At 44.8% G+C, this 22,342-nt stretch overlaps 1 protein-coding gene across 1 annotated transcript in view; it reads left to right on the top strand.

The window, feature by feature from the left end:
- Positions 1–13,590: 13,590 nt before the first annotated feature.
- LOC144482113 (NACHT, LRR and PYD domains-containing protein 3-like) overlaps positions 13,591–22,342 on the top strand; it is a 71,391-nt gene continuing 62,639 nt past the window's right edge. Inside the window, exon 1 of the mRNA XM_078201347.1 lies at positions 13,591–13,615. Within this exon, the coding sequence (XP_078057473.1) occupies positions 13,606–13,615 (10 nt within the window). The 5' untranslated portion in view covers positions 13,591–13,605. The remainder of the gene's footprint in view (positions 13,616–22,342) is intronic.

Genomic DNA, 22,342 nt, shown 5'->3' with positions numbered 1-22,342 from the left:
TTAAATAGGATGTTCAGACTCTCCAGTGCTGAAGTGATCATCCAGAAACTCAAATTTAACTTTACCTTCAGCAATTCCTACAATTCATTACCCAGTCTCTCTCTAACTGCCGCAGCATGGGAACAGAAACAGACCATTATCAAGCCCATCCCTCCATTGAATTAAATTATGCATGATCAGTTTCTTAATTCCATCGACTTGACTGAGAAAGGCAAAAAGTCCACATCTTGCATTCAGAGTTTAGGAAACCTGAGGTTTTTTTTTACATCTCTTCACATGTACTTTTTTTTATCTTTAGGGAATAAGGGGAGATGGTGGAACAACATTCAGTGTTGCGTGGGCTTGAACCCACACCTCTGGCCCAGAAGTAGCGACACTACCCCAGACCACACGGAAAAGTATGTTAAAAGATACGCACTCAAAGATAGCATGCTCTATATTGCTCCCAGTTCAACTTATTAGCATCATAGCAGTAGAATCAAGCCAGCTGTTACAGAGCTGGAGAATTGGTGCAGGGAGAACGGATTCAGATTCACATGGTATTGGGATATGTTCTAGGGCACGAATGGTCTTTTAAAATTGAATAAGTTCTAGCTTAACAAAAATGGAATGAATGTTTTTGTAGAAATGTTATCTAGGGAGGGTGTACATTACAAAAGAACAAACAAAACATGAGCAGAAATAAGCCATTCAGACCCTTCGGCCTGCTCCATCATTGGATATGATCATGACTGATCTGTGTCGGTTTCAAGTTCAAAATGCAGGACAGAGATGGAAAAAACAGCTAAGAATGATTTAATCCACCAATGATCAGAAGCTCCACATTTCCGTTGACAACATTCTCCACTTTGGGAATAAGTCTGGTTTTGCCCTGCACTGTGTGAGCCACCTTCCCTGTGGAAACTCCGAATGTAGAGTCTCGGCGCTCCGAGCCTGTTTGGATTTGGGTTGTGAAGATCAGCGAGACACAGGATTTCACTGGGTAGCTGTCTGTGTCACACATGATGTACAGAGGTGGTCGTAACACTCAGGAACTGCTTGATCCCAGAGCAAACAGATGTTGTGCTGATGGCGGAGGAAGAATTTATTTTACCTTTGTTCCTTCTTAATTTAATAACATGAACCAGCCAATTAATCAATTAATATATTTATTACAGAGTATCAGAGTCTATGAAAACCGTCACCACCATGTCTGGAAGTTGAAATGGTGAGAAGAGTGAGAATGGACAGAGGTAAGTTCAGAAAAATAACACTTCAACCAATTTAAACTGCCTTGATGAGCTGAGATCTGTGGATAGAACCTGCAGTTAACAAAGGAAGAGAGCAGAGCAGGAAGTCAGTAGAAAGATAATAATGTGTGAACATCTGGAGGAATATTGCAGATGGAGGGAGTCCCTGAATACTGAAACAATCCAGTAGATACCTGGTTTTGAGGATTGGAAGGTGGAGAACGATAGTGACTCGGAGCAAGGTCTTCCTGATCAAAAATGTGGCACCAGGAAACAGGAGGCCACCCAGGTAGGGTGAGGATGAGGAACATGTGGGACACAGGAATAGGAGAGAGATAATTGTGAGAGAATCTATAGTCACCGTGATAAACAGACTCCTCTAACACCCTGAGCAGATCCTGAAATTGGCATTTTCCTGCTTGGTGCCGGAGGAAAAGACATCCTGCAACATTCGAATGATCTATGGGAAGGAAAGAATAGAAAATACCTACAGTCAGAACCAAGAGCAGCAAAAGTCTGTTTATAGAGGGAACACTCGTTGTGGTGAATATCGGATTGAATTGCACTGGGCCATTAGGGAGTTGGATATGAGGCAGGTGAATGTCCGGCTGCATGGCTGGAGTAGGAGAGAAAGGTTCACATTATTGGGCACTCTGCTTTGTTTCGTGGAAGGATATAAATGAGCAGGAAATATCCAGGTACAAGACTAGAGAGTGAAATTCAGTAAGCTATTGAACAGGGACAGAAAATAATTCCTACAGTACAGGAGCTGGCCATGCAGCACATCAGGTCTGCACTGACTCTCCAGAACATCTTTACCCACACATATCTCTGTTGCCCCATGTATTTACCTCTAAATCCTGGTAACATACACATCTTGTGACACGAAGGAGGAATTTGGCATGGACATTCCGCCTAACTTGAACATCTTTGGACTATGGAGGGAAACCGACGCACGAGGAGCAAACCCCATGAGAGATTGGGAGAGAGTGCAAAATCACACAGACAGTCACCCAAGTCTGGAATTGAACCTGAGTCCCTGGAGCTCTGAGGCAGCAGTACTAACCACTGTGCCACCGTACCGCACCACTGGGACTTCTTTTCCAAGCTTAGATTTTTAATTGTGGTCTAGATTTCATCATTGATTCTAACAATGTCGCATCCACCCTATTGCACACAATGTAGCTAATCCTCGATTTCTTTTCAAGATACATTTGTTTAGCAATGGTTTGAGTTCTTACCTTTGAGATTCTGTATCCTCTCAGCTGCACATCTCTGGTTGTCTGTCTCAGAAAGTTCAAAGGGATGACGTTCTCCAGTCTGTGGTTCTCATGTATCACACTGTTTGTGTTTGGCAATTTCACTTCATCCATCCAGGATAGTTCATTGTGGTGCCCCATCATGATGTAAATCTCACGATGAACCTTCGCTGCAATAGAAGGTTTTTAGCACAAAATAAGGAATGAGCTTTTGAAACAGTGAAAAATAAAGTCAATTGACCATAAACAGAAAACAAGATGAAAAGGCTGGTGGAAACAAATTTAATGGTAACATTCACAAAAGAATTGGATAAATTCTTAAGTGGAAAACGATCAGGCTATGAAGACAGAGCTGTACAAACGACAGCCTGGGAACGGTGGGCTGAATAGACTCTGTCTGTTTGTGATTCTATGTGAATCTGCAATTTATTTCAAACACATATTGCAATTTACAAATATGAGTGATGTAATCAAATATTTAAAACGCAGAAGAGGCTGAGTGAAATAATTCTGAACGAAGGGATTTTCAGGGAGAGAGAAGTGCTTGTGTATTCTCGGATAAGTCAGGAACAGAAACAAACTTCATTCAACAGCTTTCACAATTTCAAATCTCCCAGGGCGTTTGACAGGAGAGTTAACAAACATAATTTGACACTGAGTCACACAGAGAGATATTAGGACAGCGACTAAAATCCTAGGCACAGAGCCAGGTTTTAAAGAGGAGGTGGGGTTGGTTACAACATCAGGGAGTTCCAGAAAGCTGTCTTCAGATACAATCCACATAGACACGGTTCAGCAATAAGAAGGGAAATGTAACAATATTTGGTGGATTTTGAAGGTCAGCAAGTGGGGCCGAGGTGAGCTGGATGTGGAAATGCTGGAAAGCAGTTGCAGAGGATGTAGTTTTGCGTAGGTCTAAAATATTTGTTTTTGTTTTTAAATTTGATGATGGAAGTGAAAATGTTGGTCCAATAGAGGAGGACATGAGACCATAGTTAGATATCACTGAAGAGGTTCAATCTGAACAAAATGACCAACGTGGAAAAGTCACTGAATCCAGAGACATTGCGCCTCAGATTTTTAATGGAATCCACAGAGTAGACAGGAAGGACTAGGGCCACACTGTTTCAAATTTCATTTAATATCAAAAATGTACAGGTGGACCGAAGGAGTCTAGAGAAGACACGAGGAAATTGAGCAAATTTCACATTCAGATTTTTCTTTGAATTTGCAACTATTGAATGTGTTGTGAGACACGACTTAATAATGAATTGTTTGTAATTACATTTGTTCATTGTTAAACATGTTTTTTAAACTAGTTGAATTTTGCATATTTTTAATCAAAGGTTTTCAGCCAGAGGGTGGAGATGACAAATCCTACATTACAAAGATCAGTTCCAATTCCAGTACGGTGAAATGCTTAAAGAACACCAGGAACAACTTCAGGATTGATGGCAAAGTGTTTACAAGGAAAGGACTGTGGGGCTGCACACAGAAGTGGAGAAGCTATGGATAAAGGTAAGGTTAATCTCGATTCCCAGCTTGTATTTAGCATTTTTCTTTAATCTCACTTTTAAAAGCTGATTCATCCCTTGTGTTGAATAGTCATTGATTTTCATTCTGCCTCAGAAATCGTCTTTACTTGATTGTCCTTTACTGTATAGTGGTGAAAGCTCTCTCAATCCACTTACATTTTTGCAGTTACATATTTCTTGTTTTGAAGTGTCATATTGGACTCTACCCATCTAATTCATTGTTTTTTTAAAAAGTACTACCTGATATGACAGTAACTAGGAACAGTTAGGGTGTAATTTTCCTGGGAATCTTTGTTGCCTCAAAATGATGAAAATGGAAGATCTGCAGAGACTGAAGAAACATCACAAACTGCGGCACCTCTCTCTGTCAATTCTGTAAATCTTGCTTCTGATTTTGCGGCAGTCGCTCAGGTGAACCAGGCTCATTTCCCACTTCTTTGCAGATCACCTGGAGTTTGGTTCGGCTCAGATGTCCTGTATCTTGCCCTGCTCACATTCTGTTGTTTGGAGCCGGCTGCATTTGAATTAAATTAAAACCATCTCAATACAGATGAAGTAGCTTAGAACCACCAATAATTGTAGATTAGTAAGAAGTCTCACAACACCAGGTTAAAGTCCAACAGGTTTGTTTGGAATCACGAGCTTTCGGAGCGCTGCTCCGGTGATGAAGGAGCAGCGCTCCGAAAGCTCATGATTCCAAATAAACCTGTTGGACTTTAACCTGGTGTTGAGACTTCTTACTGTGCCCACCCCAGTCCAACGCTAGCATATCCACATCGTAGTGCAAATTAGATCTGCTTAGAAATATATTACTGTTCAGGGGACACACGCCAGATGACAACAATCATTGAGAAAGATTGAATGAGGGAATGAGAAATTTAAAATAGAGACGTTGCTGGAATGGGTCACAGTGTCAATCAGTGGACACGAATGATCACCAGGCAGTGAATGAATATGATTCCGTTGCAAAATAGAATTGAACAGTGGGCGGCACGGTGGCGCAATAGTTAGTATTGCTGCCTCACAGCGACAAGGACACCGCTTTGATTCCCGACTTGGGTCACTGTCTTTGCAGAGGCTGCACGTTCCCCCCGTCTCTGCGTGGGTTTCCTCCGAGTGCTCCGGTTTCCTCCCACAGTCCAAAGATATGTTGGGTAGATGCATTGGCCATGGTAAATTGCCCCTTAGTGTCAGGGGGATTAGGAGATTACGGGGGATTGCAGGGATAAGGCCTGGGTGGGATTGCTGTTGCTGCAGGCTTCTGCACTGTAGGGATTCTGTGATTCTATGGGAACTAATTCCCTCTCTGTTCAACAACACTTTCATTCAGCACTTAAGGTCAAGTAAATACCATGTTGAAACGTCGAACACTGGCTATTGAGTATTAGCCTGAAACAACATGGACGAGGTGGAGATTTTCACAGTTTTTGATAGAAACGTATGGATTCATTCCTAGAGATCTGTCTCTTCTATTGAACTGGCTGTGAGACAGCGCTGACTGAATTGTTTGTCAGAAACTTAGTTCAGAGTTGAAGGAATTGCTAAACCAGTTAGTATTGCTTAAACAGAGTCTTCCAGTCAGAGGGCGGAGACAGAGTCATTTCAGCACAGCAGAAAGGCATTCAGCCTATCAAAGTGCGGCACTAACCTCAACTTACAGAGACCAGCTCCTCTGACTGAACTGTGATTTGCTGAAAGAAAATGAGGAGCAATCTCCAGATTGGTGGCAAAGAGTTGACAAAGACAAAACTGGCAGACTCGGCACGGAAACAGACAATCTGCTGATCAAAGTATGGTTAATATAATTTCCCACCCTGGATTCTGTGTTTTCGTTCGATTTTATTCACCATTTTATTTCTCAGTGAGATTGTGTGTTTCACAGGTTGTTGTAGCTATTTCCATTTTGATGTGATTATATTCAGTCAGTGGCTATGGACAGTGATGAAGGGTGATCTGTTTAAAAGTGAGACTTCAGAATTATCCAGCTGCTGTTATACAACGGCCTTTACCTATTTACGAGGAATGGAGTGATATGAATAAGGGTTTTCCCACATTGCCATTCAGATAGAGTTGGGCTCTGAATACAAAACTGGCTCCGTCAAAGAACACAGAGTGGAAGGGTGTGTTTCTGAATGGAGGGCTGAGACAAGTGGCCGTTCTTCAGGGATCGGTGTTGGGACCTTTGCTGTTTGTAATATATATAAATGATTTGGAGGAAAATGTAACTGGATTGATTAGTTAGTTTGCGGACGACACAAAGTTTGCTGGATCTGCAGATAGCGATGAGGACCATCAGAGGATACAGCAGAATATAGATCAGTTGAGACTTGGGTGGAGAGATGTCAGATGGAGTTTAATCCGCACAAATGTGAGGTAATGCATTTTGGAAGGTCTAATTCAGATAGGAAATATACAGTAAATGGCGGAACCCTTAAGAGTATGGACAGGCAAAGGGATCTAGGTGTACAGGTACACAGGTCATTGAAAGTGGCAATGCAGGTGGAGAAGGTAGTCAAGAAGGCATGCGGCTTGCTTGCCTTCATCGGCCGGGGCATTGAGTTTAAAAACTGGCACGTCATGTTGCAGCTTTTTAGAACCTTGGTTAGGCCGCAATTGGAATATAGTGTTCAATTCTGTTTCACACACTACCGGAAAGATGTGCAGGCTTTGGAGAGGGTACAGAAAAGATTTACCAGGATGGTGCCTCGTATGGAAGGCTTTAGCTATGAGGAGAGGCTGGAGAAACTTGGTTTATAAGCTGGAACGACGGAAGTTGAAGGGCGACCTGATAGAAGTCTACAAGATTATGAGAGGCATGAACAGAGTCGATAATTTGAAGCTATTTCCTAGGGTGGAATAGTCAGTTACTCGGGGACACAGGTTTAAGGTACGAGGGGCAAGGTTAAAAGAGATGTACGAGGCAGATTTTTTCAGAGAGAGTAGTGGGTGCCTGTAATTCAGTGCCGGGGAGGTAGTGGAAGCGGATACGGTCGTGACTTTTAAGGGGCATCTTGACAAGTACGTCAATAGGATGGGAATAGAGGGATATGGTCCCCGGAAGGGTAGGGGCTTTTAGTTCAGTCGGGCAGCATGGTCGGTTCAGGATTGGAGGGCTGAAGGGCCTGTTCCTGTGCTGTAATTTCCCCACTATGTCGACTTCAGGGCATTTCCTCTCTTCCTCCCCCCCGCCCCCCCCCCCACCACTATACACGTTTCCTCTCCCCCACTGCACAGATATTGGGGTGTTTCCCTCCCACATACCGACATTGGGGCATTCTGCCCTCCACTATACAGTAATTGAGGCGTTCCCCTCCCCGAATACTGCCATCTGGACGTTTCCGCCACACTGCACAGATATCGGGGTGTTCCCCCGCCCCCACTACACAGATATCGGGCTTTTCCCCCACTACACACACTCTGGGGTGTCCCCCCCTCCGCCACTACACAGACATCGGGGCGTTCCCTCCACTACACAGCTGCTGGGGCGTTACACCCCCCCCCCTTACTATACATTTCCCCCCTCACTACACAGACATCGGGCGTTTCCTGCCCTCACTACACAGACATCGGGCGTTTCCTGCCCTCACTACGCAGACATCGGGGTGTTTCCCCCCTCACTACACAGACATCGGGGCGTTTCCCCCCTCACTACACAGACATCGGGGCGTTCCCTCCACTACACAGCTGCTGGGGCGTTACACCCCCCCCCCTACTATACATTTCCCCCCTCACTACACAGACATCGGGGCGTTTCCCCCCTCACTACAGAGACATCGCGGTGTTTCCCCCCCTCGCACACACCATGGACATCGGGGCGTTTCCCTCCTCACTTCGCAGACATCGGGGTGTTTCCCCCCTCACTACACAGACATCCGGGCGTTTCCCTCCTCACTTCGCAGACTTCGGGTGTTCCCCCCTCACTACGAACACATCGGGGCATTTTCCTCCTCATACACAGACATCGGGGCATTTTCCTCCTCACTGCACAGACATCGGTGCTTTTACCCCAAAACACGGACATCGTGGCATTCACCCTCCTCCCCAAATACACAGACATCGGGATTTCCCCCCCCCCCCCCAGCCCTCGACACTACACAGATATCAGTGTGTTCCCCCCTCTACACAGATATCGGGGTGGTTCCCCCCACTGAACAGACATCGGGTTGTTCCTCCTCCCCAATACACAGACATCGGGGTGCTCCCCCTCGACTACACAGTTATGGAGGCGTTCCTCCCATTACACAGAGATTGGGGCAATTCCTCCCCCGCCCCACACAGACATTTGGGCGTTAAACCACCGCCCCCCCTTCAGTGCACAGAAATTGGGGTGTTTTCCCCCTCTACACATATATCAGGGAGTTCCCCCCTTCTACAAAGAAATGTGGGCGTTACCCCCCCAGTGCACAGATATCGGGATGTTTCCCCACTCTACACAAAGATCGGGGTGTTCCTCCTCCCCCCTCACTATACAGACATTGGGGAGTTTCACCTCCCAGTACACAGACATCGGAGAGCCCCCCGCCCCACTACACAGACATTGGAGCGTTTCCCCCCATTGCACAGTCATCTTGGGCGTTGTCCACTCCCCCGCGCCCCCCCCCCCCCCCATTGCATAGATATCGTGGCCTTTCAAGTTGTCGTGTGTTTATTTTACCAGGGAAAGTGAAACAGATAACAGTTTGTGCTGTATTTTCTCTATGTTCTATGAATTTTACATGGTCTCAAACTTGGTTGTAAATTATTGTTGGAGAATAATTTAGAGAAATGAAGTGACTGAATCACTTTTATATTTCCATGTTGGAGAACGGAGAGGACAGGATTCTTTAGGTGTGCAAGTGTAGGGACACACACATTGAAACATACACACAAGTGGAGAATCTGCAACAACTTGCATTTATTTAGCACCTTTGACAGAGCAAAATATCCCAAGGCACTTAATTAGAAAAATCAATGGAAAAAAAATCACCTAGGCAATTGAAGGAGTAGCTCGGCAGGTGACGAATTTTGGTCAAATTTTTAATCTTTATAAGGTGAATCTGAGAGGAGAGAAAAGTAAAGCAGCCGAGAGGTTTAGGGAGGGAATTCCAGAGTTCAGGACTTGGCCTTAATTCTGGACAGCTCAGTTTTCACCACCATTATTCCTAAAAAAAATCATCTTCAAACTCTATGTTCTGGGGCTCAGCTCCTCCTTCTGCGACTGGATCCTTGACTTTCCAATCACAGATCACAATCAATAAGAATACGCAACGACACTTCCTCCACGATTATCCTTCAATGCCAGCTGTGTCCTCAGCCCTTTACTATCTCCTGATATACTTATGACTCCGTGGCCAAATTCCACTCCAACTCAATTTTTAAGTTTGCTGATAACACCAGCATAGTGGGTTGGATCTCAAACTAAGATGAGACAGAGTACGTGCTACTATCTACATCATCGGGGATGAAATGGAAATGATCAGCTTCAAGTATCTAGGTGTCCAGATCACCAATATGCTGCCCTGGTCCCTCGATGCAAGCAGCTGAAAACAGATATAGCACTGGAGGAATACAGAGAAAGTAGAAAAGAACTCAAACTGGGAGTTAGAAGGGCAGAAAGGGGTGACGAAATGTCTTTGGCAGACACGATTAAGGAGAATCCCAAGACATTTTATACATGCGTTAGGAACAAGAGGTTTGTCAGAGAAAGAATCGGACCTCTCAAGAACAAAGGAGGGCAATTATGCTTAGAACCCATGGAAGTAGGTGAGATCCTAAATGAATACTTTGCATCAGTATTCACAATGGAGAGGGACACGTTGCTTGGTAGTTTCTCAGAGGGATGTGTCGACCCGTTAGAACAAAACGCAATTACAAGGGAAGAAGTGTTAGGTGTTTTATGAAGCATTAATGTAGACAAATCACCAGGGCCAGATGGCATCTGTCCTAGATTGTTGAGAGACAAGAGATGAAATTGCTGGGCCTCTAACATAAATCTTTGTTTCTTCACTGGACACAGGTGATGCCCCAGAGGATTGGAGGATAACAAATGTGGTCCCGTTATTTAAGAAGGGTAGCAAGGATAACCCGGGTGATTATAGGCCAGTGAGCTTGACGTCCGTGGTAGGGACAATGTTGGAGTAGATTCTTAAAGATAGGATCTATACACATTTCGAACAGAATAGTCTCATTAGCGATAGACAACATGGTTTTGTACGAGGGAGGTCATGCCTCACAAATTTGGTTGAGTTTTTTGAGGAAGTGACAAAAATGATTGACGAAGGAAGGGCCGTGGATGTATTCTACATGGATTTTAGTAAAGCATTTGACAAGGCAAATGCAGGCAGGCTGGTGCAAAAGGTTAAATCTCACGGGATCAAAGGTGAACTAGCGAGATGGGAAGAGATCTGGCTTGGCCATAGAAGACAGAGGGTAGCAGGGGGTCAGTGACTAGTGGTGTTCCGCAGGGCTCTGTACTGGGACCTCTGCTGTTTGTGATATATATATATATATATATATATATATATATATATATATATATATATATATATATATATATATATATATATATATATATAATGATTTGGAAGAAGATGTAGCTGGTCGGATTTGTAAGTTTGCGGACGACACAACAATTGCTGGAGTTGCGGATAGTGATGAACATTTTCAGAGAATACAGCAGGATTTAGATAGCTGGAAAATTGGGTGGAGAAATGGCAGATGGAATTTAATTCAGATAAATGTGAAGTGATGCATATTGGTAGGTCTAAGCAGGGGGGAGCTATACAATAAATGGCAGAACCATCTGGAGTCTAGACACAGAGGGATCTGGGTGTGCAACTCCACAGATCCTTAATGGTGGCAGCACAGGTGGAAAAGGTGGTGAAGAAGGCATACGGCATGCTTGCCTTTATTGGACGGGGCATAGAGTATAAATGTTGGCATATGATGTTGCAGTTATATAGAACCTTGGTTAGGCCACATCTGGAATGCTGCATCCAGTTCTGGTCGCCACACTACCAGAGTGACGTGGAGGCTTTGGAGAGAGTGCAGGAAAGGTTTACCAGGATGTTGCCTGGTATGGACGGTATGAGCGATGAGGAGAGATTGAGTAAACGAGAGTTGTTGTAAACTAGGGTTGTAGGGGGGCAAGGTTCAATACAGATATGCGGGGGATGTATTTTACACAGAGAGTGGTGGGGGCCTGGAATGCACTGCCAAGCAAGGTGGTTGAGGCAGACACGCTAGGATCATTTAAGACTTGTCTAGATAGCCACATGAACAGACTGGGAATAGAGGGATACAGACGGATGGTCTAGTTAGGAACACAAAATCGGTGAAGGCTTGGAGGGCCTAAGGGCATGTTTCTGTGCTGTATTGTTCTTTGTTCTTTGATGCTGACACAATAGTTAAGAAACTTCACCAAGACCCATCTTTCACAGGAGGCAAAGATAATTTGGCATGTCAGCTCCGACTGTCACCTATTTTTACTGATGCATCAGAGTAACCATTATTTCCGGATGTACCCCAGCTTGGTATGGCTCCTGCTCTGACCAAGAGCGCAAGAATCTACAAAGAGTAGTGAATGTAGCCCAGCTGATCACACAAAACCAGCATTCTATCCCATGACTCCATCTACACTTCCCATTGCCTCGGGAAAGCAGCCAGCATAATCAATATTTCATAATACCCGAACACACTCTCTTCCCCCTTCTTACATCAGGAAACAAAAAGATACAAGTGTCAGATCACATCCCAACTGAGTCAAAACAGCTTCTTCCCTGCTGCGGTCAGACTTTTGAATCGACCTACTTTATATTAAGCTAATTTTCCTGTACACCCTATCTAGGACTACAACGTGATAGCCCTGCACCCTCTCCTTTCCATCCCCCCATGTACTCTATGAATGGTTTTCTTCTTCTGTACAGTACGCAAGAAAACATACATTTCACTGCATGCCAATGCATTTGACAATAATAAATCAAATCAAATCGACTCAAAAATACAACCTGTGCGATTGGGAAAGGTGGATGGCAGAAATCTCACTGCCGTCCAGGGCTGGTGTAGATCACAAGAAAATGAAGAGAAGCACCTCGGAGCTATTTGAAAAGCTAGTTTTAGCATTTTAAAATGTACGTGTTGCCAGGCTGTGAGTCAATGTGAATCAGTGAGCAAAGATGAAGAAAATGATGCTTGTGACCAATAAAATTTAAAGCTAGTGCGAGTTAGGATTCAGGAAGCAGAGTGTCAGAGCAGTGAGACTGTAGAGCTCGATATCAGCAGCTTACATGTGGAACCTGCTTCCAGGTTGATGAGAAATAGAAGAGGGCCAATGATAGAGATAATGGTGTGGGAGAGACCAGTGTTACTGATTCACTGGATGGAAAGTAACAGGTAAAAATTGAACCAAGTGCCTTTGATGCATTTCTACACAGCTGGACGACAAGAGGCAGGAGTTGGAGAAGGTTGACATGGCCAAGCATGTTAAGGGTTGCAGACGGGTGAATGAAGATACTTCATTGACTTTTGTCAGAGTCGGATAGGATAGTATTTGTGATTTTAAGAGGAGTGGTGGCATTGTGACAGGGTATAAACATGACTGCGTGGTGCTATTGCAAAAATGGCCATGGATTTGGGAGGTAACAACATGTTCAATTACTTGGAAGAGGGAAGGGGAAACTGGAGATGGGACAATGGCTTGTCAGGGTGAAGGGTGGATCTTTCAAGGAATCTGATGAGAACGACTGGTATTTTGTGAAACTGCTGTCAAATCTCAGAGTTTTCAAAGTGTATTTATTATTGTCTCAAGTAGGCTTACGTTACATTGCAATGAAGTTACTGTGAAAGTCCCCTAGTCAGCCAACATCTTTCACACTATGTGAGGAAACCGGAGCATCCTGAGGAAACCCTTGCAGACACTGGGAGAACATAGAATCCCAATAGTGTAGAAGGAGGCCATTCGGCCCATCGAGGCTGCACCGACAATAAACCCACCCTGGCCCTATCCCCATAACCTCACATATTTCCCCTGCTCATCCCCCTGACACTATGAAGCAATTTAGCATGGCCAATCAGCCTATCCCGTACATCTTTTGGACTGTGGGAGGAAAACGGAGCAACCGGAGGAAACCCACGCAGACACTGGGAGAATGTGCAAACTCCACACAGTCACCCGAGGCCAGAATTGAACCCGGGTCCCTGGCGCTGTGAGCACTGTGCCACCGTGCTGCCCATGCAGCCATAAATTGTACCAGTTTACAGGTTCTCAAGAAACCTCTCCTGCATATCTTTGGAGTGCAGACCGTGCAGTGACACAAGCCGGGAATTGAACCTGGGTCCCTGGTGCTGTGAGGCAGCAGTGCTAACCACTGCGCCGCTCCCCCACTACTACTAATATCGCGGTAACACGTGAGATTGTAATATTCTGAAATATATCTTACATACAGTGAAGATTTCAACGCTCTGCTTCTGATTTCAATATTTACATCTGACCCTGACATTGATATTATCCTCATTACAGAGTCTCTGAATCAGGGACCGTCTGCCAATATCACGGCTGAAGGTTCAAACAAAGGAGAATATCCAACATCTTCAACAAGAAGTAGCATGGACACTGGTAGGATCACAAAACAATACAAATATAATTCCTATCCTGCCTGCAGCTCACACAGGAAGAGGGAACGGGACCGGGACTGATTTGTGATTTATATCAGCGAACTGGAAGAAAGTGTAACTGGGGTGATCAGTAAGTTTGCAGACAACACGAAATTGGCTGGACTTGCAGATAGTGAGGAACATTGTCAGAGGCTACAGATGGATACAGATAGGCTGGAAATTTGGGCAAAGAAATTGCAGATGGTTTTCAATCCAGATAAATGCGAAGTGATGCATTTTGGCAGAGCTAATGTAGGGCGGAGCTATACGATAAATGGCAGAACCATAAAGGGTGCAGATACGCAGAGGGACCTGGGTGTGCAAATCCACAGATCCTTGAAGGTGATGTCGCTGGTGGAGAAGGTGGTGAAGAAGGCATATGGCATGCTTGCCTTTATGGGACGGGGCATAAAGTATAAAAGTTGCAGTTTGATGTTGCAGATGTATAGAACGTTGGTTCGGCCGCATTTGGAATATTGCATTCAGTTCTGGTCGCCACAGTACCAGAAGGACGTGGAGGCTTTAGAGAGAGCACAGATGAGGTTTATCAGGATGTTGCTTGGTATGGAGCGGCTTAGTTATGAGGAGAGTTTGGATAAACTGGGGTTGTTCTCACTGGAAAGACGGAGGATGAGGGGTGACCTAATAGAGGTGTATAAAATTATGAAAGGCATAGATAGGGTGAACGGTGGGAAGCTTATTCCCAGGTCGGTGGTGACGTTCACGGGGGGTCATAGGTTCAAGGTGAGGGGCACGGGGGGGGGGGGCGGGCGGAGTTTTAACACGGATATCAGAAGGGCGTATTTTACACAGAGGGTGGTGGGGGCCTGGAATGCGCTGCCGGGAAAGGTGGTGGAGGCGGGCACACTGGGAACGTTTAAGACTTATCTAGATAGCCACATTAACGGAGTGGAAATGGAGGGATACAAAAGAATGGTCTAGTTTGGACCAGGGAGCGGCGCGGGCTTGGAGGGCCGAAGGGTCTGTTCCTGTGCTGTATTGTTCTTTGTTCTTTGTTCTTTGAGTAGAAAATTGGAGTGAGTGACCATCTGGAGCAGGTTTAACCAAGGTTCGGCCCGGGGGCCGGGTGTGACCGTGAAGTTATTCTGCATGGTCCCAGAGATCATTTTCAAATTGCTATCAAACAGTTGAGTTCCAATTCAAATTCAGAGGTTGTTTCTCTCCCCCATTTGCTGCTGAAAGGCCGACTAGTGAGAATATCAGCGGTTAATGAACGAGAGAAGCAATCTATGATTGGTGGAGCAGTGAACAGTGTGCTGAAGGCTGGTGTTGCGCAGGCGCGGCGGGCCCGGGTGGATAAAGTCACTGGTCTATGAGTGTTTTGAAATCCACATTCCCATCTATCCTCAATAACATTTGGTTCGCTTGCATAACAACAATGCATCCACTTGCAGTTTAAAATATCTAATGGCCCGCCACCTCCAACCCCTTCTGCGGCAGAGAGTTCCAGAGGGCCACATCAGCTCTGAGAGAAAGAAATCTCTTAATCTTTGACCTAAAAAGGCAGATCCTAATTTTACAACAGTGCCCCCTATTTCTGGGCTGATCCACAACACTAAAAATCCTTTTCATGCCCTTGTTGTGAATAGTGTACAGCATCTTAAATACTTCAGTTAAGTCACTGCTCACTTTTCTGAACTCTGGGGGAAACAGTCCCAGTTTATGCAACCTTTCTTCATAATACAACCCGCTCATTCTGGGAATCACCCCTTCTGAATCGCCTCCAATGCGTTTACATCCTTTCTTGAAATAAGGAGCCCAAAAACTGCATGCAATATTCGAGATGTTATCTTACCAATTCCCTGTACAGCTGAGGCATAATATCCTTTTGGAGTTAAGTTCCCTTCGTAATGAAGGACAACATTCCATTAGCCTTCATTACTTGCTGCACCTACATATTAACTTCTTGTGACTCATGTCTGCAGCTCTGAATTTTGCAACCTTTCTCCTGTTTAATAACACTCTGCTTTCTTATTCTTCCTGGCAAAGCAAACAACTCCGCATTTTCCCACATAATACTCCATCTGCCAGATGTTACCCACTCATTCAACTATGCGCAATATCCTTTGGCGGAATATTCCCGTCCTGCCTGCCACAGGAATCGTAGCAGGCGGGACATGGATCATGCAAAGGTCCATTGACCTCGGGCGGGATTTTCCAGCATTGGGGCGAGCATGGCAGGAAAATCCTTCACTACATACTTTCCCACCAATCTTTGTGTCTTCCGTAATTTTAGCCATGATACCTTCACTTCATTCATTGCATGATCTGAATTGTAACAAGTTGAGGCCCCAGAACAGACCCCTGCGGGACTCCACTTGTCTCATCCTGCCAATCAGAAAAACACCCATTCATAAATATTCTATGTTTTCTGCCAGCCAATCTTCTGTCAATACTAATATGTTACCCCCTAAACTGTGAGCTTTTATTTCCTGCAAAGCATTGACATGGCACCTCAGCAAATGGCCTCTGGAGATCCAAGTGCAGCGTGTCTACAGGCTTTGCTTTATCTACAGAACACATTACTCCTTCAAAGAATGCCAATAAATCAGCTCAACACAACTTCCTTTGCACAAAACCACACTGACTTTTTCAAATTTCCTTAAGTTTTTCAAGGACCCAGCTACAATCTTCTTAATGATCGATTTGTACACCTGACCCAAACTAGCTGGCCTATCGTTTCCTGTTTTCTGCCTCCATCTCGTATTGAATACACAGGTTAAATTTACTGGTTCTTCAGCCTGATGGAACCTTTCCAGAAACGAGGGAATTGTAGGAAATTAACAATAACACATCTACTACCTCATTAGTTTCCTCTTTAAGATCCTGGGATGAGGTCCATCAGGACCTGGAGAGTTGTCAGTCCATAGTTCCTTCAGTTTGCTCAGTACCAATCCTCCTAGTGATTGTAACTTCTTGAAGTTCCTCTCTCCCTTCAAACACTTGATTTTCAGCTGCAACTGAACGTTTTTATATCCTCCAGAGTGCAGAAAGCAGCAAAATATTTGTTCACTTCATCTGCTATTTCATTATTATCGTCTATTAACTCCCAATTATGACTTTACACAGGACCAGTACCCACTGTACCTGCTCTTTTCTTATTTAAATAATTATAAAAACTCTTGCTATCTGTTTTCACTGTCTTTAATCTGCTAACTGTTTGTTTAAGTTTAGAATAAAAGTCTCAGACCGACTGTTCTCCCTGAAACTGGCACTGGGCAGGAAACGTTCTTTTGCACTCTTGCTCTTTGCTGCAGTGAACAGTGTCAATCCCCCTCACTATATTCTCCCGGAACAAAGTGTCAATCCCCCTCACTATAATCTCCTGGAACAAAGTGTCAACCCCCCTCACTATATTCTCCAAGAACAAAGTGTCAATCCCCCTCACTATAATCTCCTGGAACAAAGTGTCAACCCCCCTCACTATATTCTCCAAGAACAAAGTGTCCAGCTCTTTCTTTCTCTGCCTGATGGTGCACATTGCCTGACCAATAATGCTGATCCGGATTTCCTCCAGCTGCTTACACTTTCTGCAGACATGTTTGTCAAGGAATCGCCAGTACACCTAATCCCCCAACCCGTCTGGAGACCACGTCCCTCTATTCCCATCCTATTCATCTATTTGTCCAAATGCCCCTTGAAACTCACTCTCATATCTGCTCTGACTGCCTCCACCGGCAGTAAGTTCCAGACACTCGCCGCCCTCTGTGTAAAAAACTTGCTTCATACATCTCCTTTAAACCTTGCCCTTCACACCTTAAACATATGCCCCCTAATAATTGACTCTTCCACTCTGGTAGAAAGCTTCTGACTATCCACTCTGTCCATGCCCCTCATAATCTTGTAGACTTCTATCAGGTCGACCCTCAACCTCCGTCGTTCCAGTGAGAACAAACCAAGTTTCTCCAAACTCTCTTCATTGCTAATGCCCTCCATACCAGGCAACATCCTTTCTGTACCCTCTTCAAAGCCTCCACATCCTTCTGGTAGTGTGACGACCAGAATTGAACACTATGTTCCCAGTGCGGTCTAACTAAGGTTCTATAAAGCTGCAACATGACTTGCCAATTTTTAAACTCAATGCCCCGACCAATGAAGGCAAGCATGCCATATGCCTTCTTGCCTACCTTGTCCATCTGCGTTGCCACTTTCAGTGACCTGTGTACCTGTACACCCAGATCCCTCTGCCTATCAATACTCTTAAGGGTTCTGTCATTTACTGTATCTTTCCTACCTGTATTCGACCTTCCAAAAGGCATTACCTCCATCCGCCATCTTCCCGCCCGAGTCTCCAACTGATCTATATCCTGCTGTATCCTCTGATGGTGTTCATCGCTATCCGCAAATCCACCAAACTTCGTGTGGTCCACAAACTTACTAATCAATCTACTTACATTTTCCTCCAAATCATTTACATATATTACAAACAGCAAAGGTTCCAGCACTGATCCCGAAGGAACGCCACTTGTCACAAGCCTCCATTCAGAAACACACAGTTCCACTGCTACCCTCTGTCTTCTTTGACCGAGCCAGTTCTGTATCGACCTTGCCAGCTCACCCCTGAACCTATTCCACTTCACCTTCTGCACCAGTCTGCCATGATGGACCTTGTCAAAGGCCTTATTGAAGACTATGTAAACAACATGCACTGCCCTACCCTCATCAATCATCTTTGCCACTCCCTCGAAAAACTCGCTGAAGTTAGTGAGACATGACATCCCCTTCACAGAACCATGTTGCCTCTCGCTCATACGTCCACCCTGCCCGAGGTTGTACGCTGTCTCTTCTCGCTGACTCCATCCTCCCCGTGTTACACACTGTCTGATCTCACTGACTCCATCCTCCCCAGGTTACACACTCTCTGATCTCACTGACTCCATCCTCCCCGGGTTACACACTGTCTGATCTCACTGACTCCATCCTCCCCGGATTACACACTGTCTGATCTCACTGACTCCATCCTCCCCGGATTACACACTGTCTGATCTCACTGACTCCATCCTCCCCGGGTTACACAGTGTCTGATCTCACTGACTACATCCTCCCTGGGTTACACACTGTCTGATCTCACTGACTCCATCCTCCCCGGGTTACACACTATCTGATCTCACTGACTCCATCCTCCCCGGGTTACACACTGTCTGATCTCACTGACTCCATCCTCCCCGGGTTACACACTGTCTGATCTCACTAAATCCATCCTCCTCGTGTTACACACTGTCTGATCTCACTGACTCCATCCTCTCCGGGTTACACACTGTCTGATCTCACTGACTCCATCCTCCCCGGGTTACACACTGTCTGAACTCACTGACTCCATCCTCCCTGGGTTGCACACTGTCTGATCTCACTGACTCCATCCTCCCCGGGTTACACACTGTCTGATCTCAATGATGCAGTTTCAACAAAATAATAAACATGGAAAGAGAAGCTATAATAAACTGTTGCACTCTAACTATACCTTCCAAGGTATATAAAAATTTACAATGTAACTTGTTCTGAAATCCATTTATCGCTTTGATGTTCTCGATTATTAAGCAGTATATGGAGATCAGTCGGCAAACTGTGGGCAAATACACAACTCTCTGTAGCCAAGTGACAGATGGTTCCCAAGCACACTTTGTGGATTTTCTTATATCAATCCTTCATTCTCAATGCTGATCACACTGAGCCAACTGTTGTTTTATTCATTCGTGAGACATGGGCGTCGCTGGCTGGCCAGCATTTATTGTTCATTCCTAGTTGCCCTTACTGAGTGAGTTGCTAAGACATCTCAGAGGACAATTGAGAGTCAACCACATTGCTGGAGTCACATGTAGGCTCGGCCATGTAAGGATGGCAGAATTCCTTCCCCAAAGGACATTAGTGAAGCAGATGGGTTTTCCTGACAATCAACAATGTTTCCATGGTCATCTGTAGATTCTTTATTCCAGATTTTTTAAACTCAAATTTCGCCAGCTGCCATGGCGGGATTCGAACCCGGGTCCCTGGAACATCAGCTGAGTTTCTGGATTAATAGTCTAGCAATAATAATACTAGGCCATTGCCTCATTTGGACTCTGTTTTCCATATGAGTGATGCAATCTTTGCTGTTGAAGAGTACGCTTTGAAATCTTCTCCAATTGATGCTTCTATTGAATGTCTTCATCAAGAATACACTGCCAGGATTTCAGCCTCTCTTTATTGAGTCCATCTGCCTTGGATCACCACATAGATTCAAGCTTCACTTGCCACAGACTTTCTGTGGCACGTAGCCATGTCAACAGAACACAATTGCTTCATCGGCCTCAATAAATTGCTAGCAACTCCTGATTACATCCGAGGTCTGGCTTCTTGTAAAATGAATTTAAAATCTGCTCCTTGCAGTTGTCTATACCACTTGGGACTTTCACTGCTCCTTTCTTGAACAACACTGAACATGACTTTGTTCAGATTCCCACTGTTCGGTGGCACAGTAGTTAGCACTGCTGCATCACTGCATCAGGAATCGATTCCAGACTGGGTGTCTGTGAAGTCTGCACAATCTCCCCTCTCTGCATGGGTTTCCTCTGGTTACTCCGGTTCCTCAGACGTCCAAAGATGTGCATGTTCGGTGCCCTGGCCATGCTAAATTTTCCCCTGAGGATATGCAGGGTGTGGGCGTAGTGGAATGTTCTGTCGGAGGAGGGGTGGGGGAGGGGGGTGGTGGTAGGTGTAGACTCACTGGACTGAATGGTCTCCTGCACTTTAGCAATTCTATGCTTCTTTCTTACTTTGAGAGTACAGTCTTCCTGGAACTTTCTTTTCTTCTATTCCCTGGTTTCCAAAGAACATTTTTTCTTCATCTTGGGACCAGCCACCCTGCAATCCCTATTCATGTTTTCCGTGTCCCAGCAGTTTACTTGAAAGCTGCGGACCCATGAAAAATAAATATTAATGTCAAATCCAGACCTCTCTCTGTCCCCAGCCACCTTTTGTTCATTTTATTTCTGACCTATCAGTTCATCCCGCCCTAGACCCAGGTTATAGCCAAAACATAAAGGCTGCCTTGCCAATCAGCTTGCCCAGTAAATGTAAAGGCAGACGAGCCATGTAAAATTGCATCTAATTGGCCCCTTAATGGGCTAAATTGACAGTTTGATTTGTGGCGAGAGTCAGAGGTGTGCCTGCCACTGAAATATTGCATGGGCAATAATGTTGAAACGCGCGCCCAATGTCTTCTCCCATGATTTATCAGACGTTTGAGTCAGGCACGTCCCCACCTGCTCAACGTAAAACTCTGGCCAATGTTCATGGGGTAGTGAAGTGAGGTCAGGGAGAAGGGAAGGGATGGCCGCTATGGTCTGAGTGTACCATCAACAACTCATTATCGATAAGGTGAATAGAACAGTTTCAAGGATATCTGCTGATGTGACTGGACAATGAGAAATATCCAGATTTGAGACGATAAGCAGCATTAACCATGCATTTGGAATAGAAATTTATGAGTACTAATTTACCACAAGATTGTGGCTCTGTAGCACAAAAGAAACGATTATATATATATATATATATATATATATATATATATATATATATATATATATATATCACTATTTGGAAGCCCTGTCACTTAATTGGAGATGATGGTGTCCCCATACCTTCCCCACTTTTCCTGGATAGCCGGATCTGTTCACTCGGGAGCAGCTAGTTTTCAAATGGGTTGGATTAAAATAGCCCTTTTGACCTTTTTCGGGAAAGCAAGACATTTCAAGAACATTGAAATAAAACATTGAAATCATTGAATACCCAGAGTGCCAAGACTCATCCCATCGACTCTGCACCGACTCTCCAAAAGACCATCTTTCCCAGGCCGACACCACCACACTCTGCTCATAACCTTGCACGTTTACCATGGCTAATCCACCGAACCTACACATATTTGGACACCATGGGGTAATTTATCATGCCCAATGGATCTAACCTGAACATCTTTCGGACTGTGGGAGGGAACCGGAGGAAACACACACCGACACAGGGAGAACATGCAAACGCCACACAGACAGTTTCTCAAGGCCTGAATTGAACCTGGCTCCCTGGCGCTGTGAGGCATCAGTGCTAAGACAAAAAAAAATCCCAGTGTTATATCAAAATAGAAATCTATATGAAGCCAATAAACTGAAACTAGGTCGTGTGACAAATTGTACATTTTTAATGAATTGATTGTACAGATTAATGGAAAGTAGCATGTGTTGTATCCGCCTTTCCACACATTGTTTCTGGTTTTGCCATTGTCCTCTCTTCCCCTCTATGGAAGTGATCCAGCAGCGAGGACCTGCATGGAGAGTGGCAGCGAGATGTGAGAAAATGTTTGAATGAAGTGGGGAAATGGTAAGGATGGTGGGGGAAGTGCAAATGCGAGTGGGGGAAGCGGCTGTCAGGAAACCATTTGGAAATTCTACTGGAACTCTTAGTTTTTCATTTGTTTACCAATTACCAGTTCTTAATGCAGCATTGAGCTGGGACAGTGCCTGCATTGGGGTTCTCCAGGTTAACTTGGAATTAAAGTGTTTGATACAGGATCTCCCAGGGATGTCACTCACTATGATGTCACAGGCTCTGATACCACATCTGAGCATGTGCAGGACGTGTTCCCCCAGGTGTTGTAGCAATGCAAATAAACACAGCTTTAATAAACTGGTTCACAGGA

The sequence above is a fragment of the Mustelus asterias genome, assembly GCF_964213995.1.
Source record: "Mustelus asterias chromosome 26 unlocalized genomic scaffold, sMusAst1.hap1.1 SUPER_26_unloc_18, whole genome shotgun sequence".
Taxonomy (NCBI): Eukaryota; Metazoa; Chordata; class Chondrichthyes; order Carcharhiniformes; family Triakidae; genus Mustelus; species Mustelus asterias.
The sequence above is the reverse complement of the archived record's forward strand: the minus strand, read 5'-3'. Positions and strand labels throughout refer to the sequence as shown.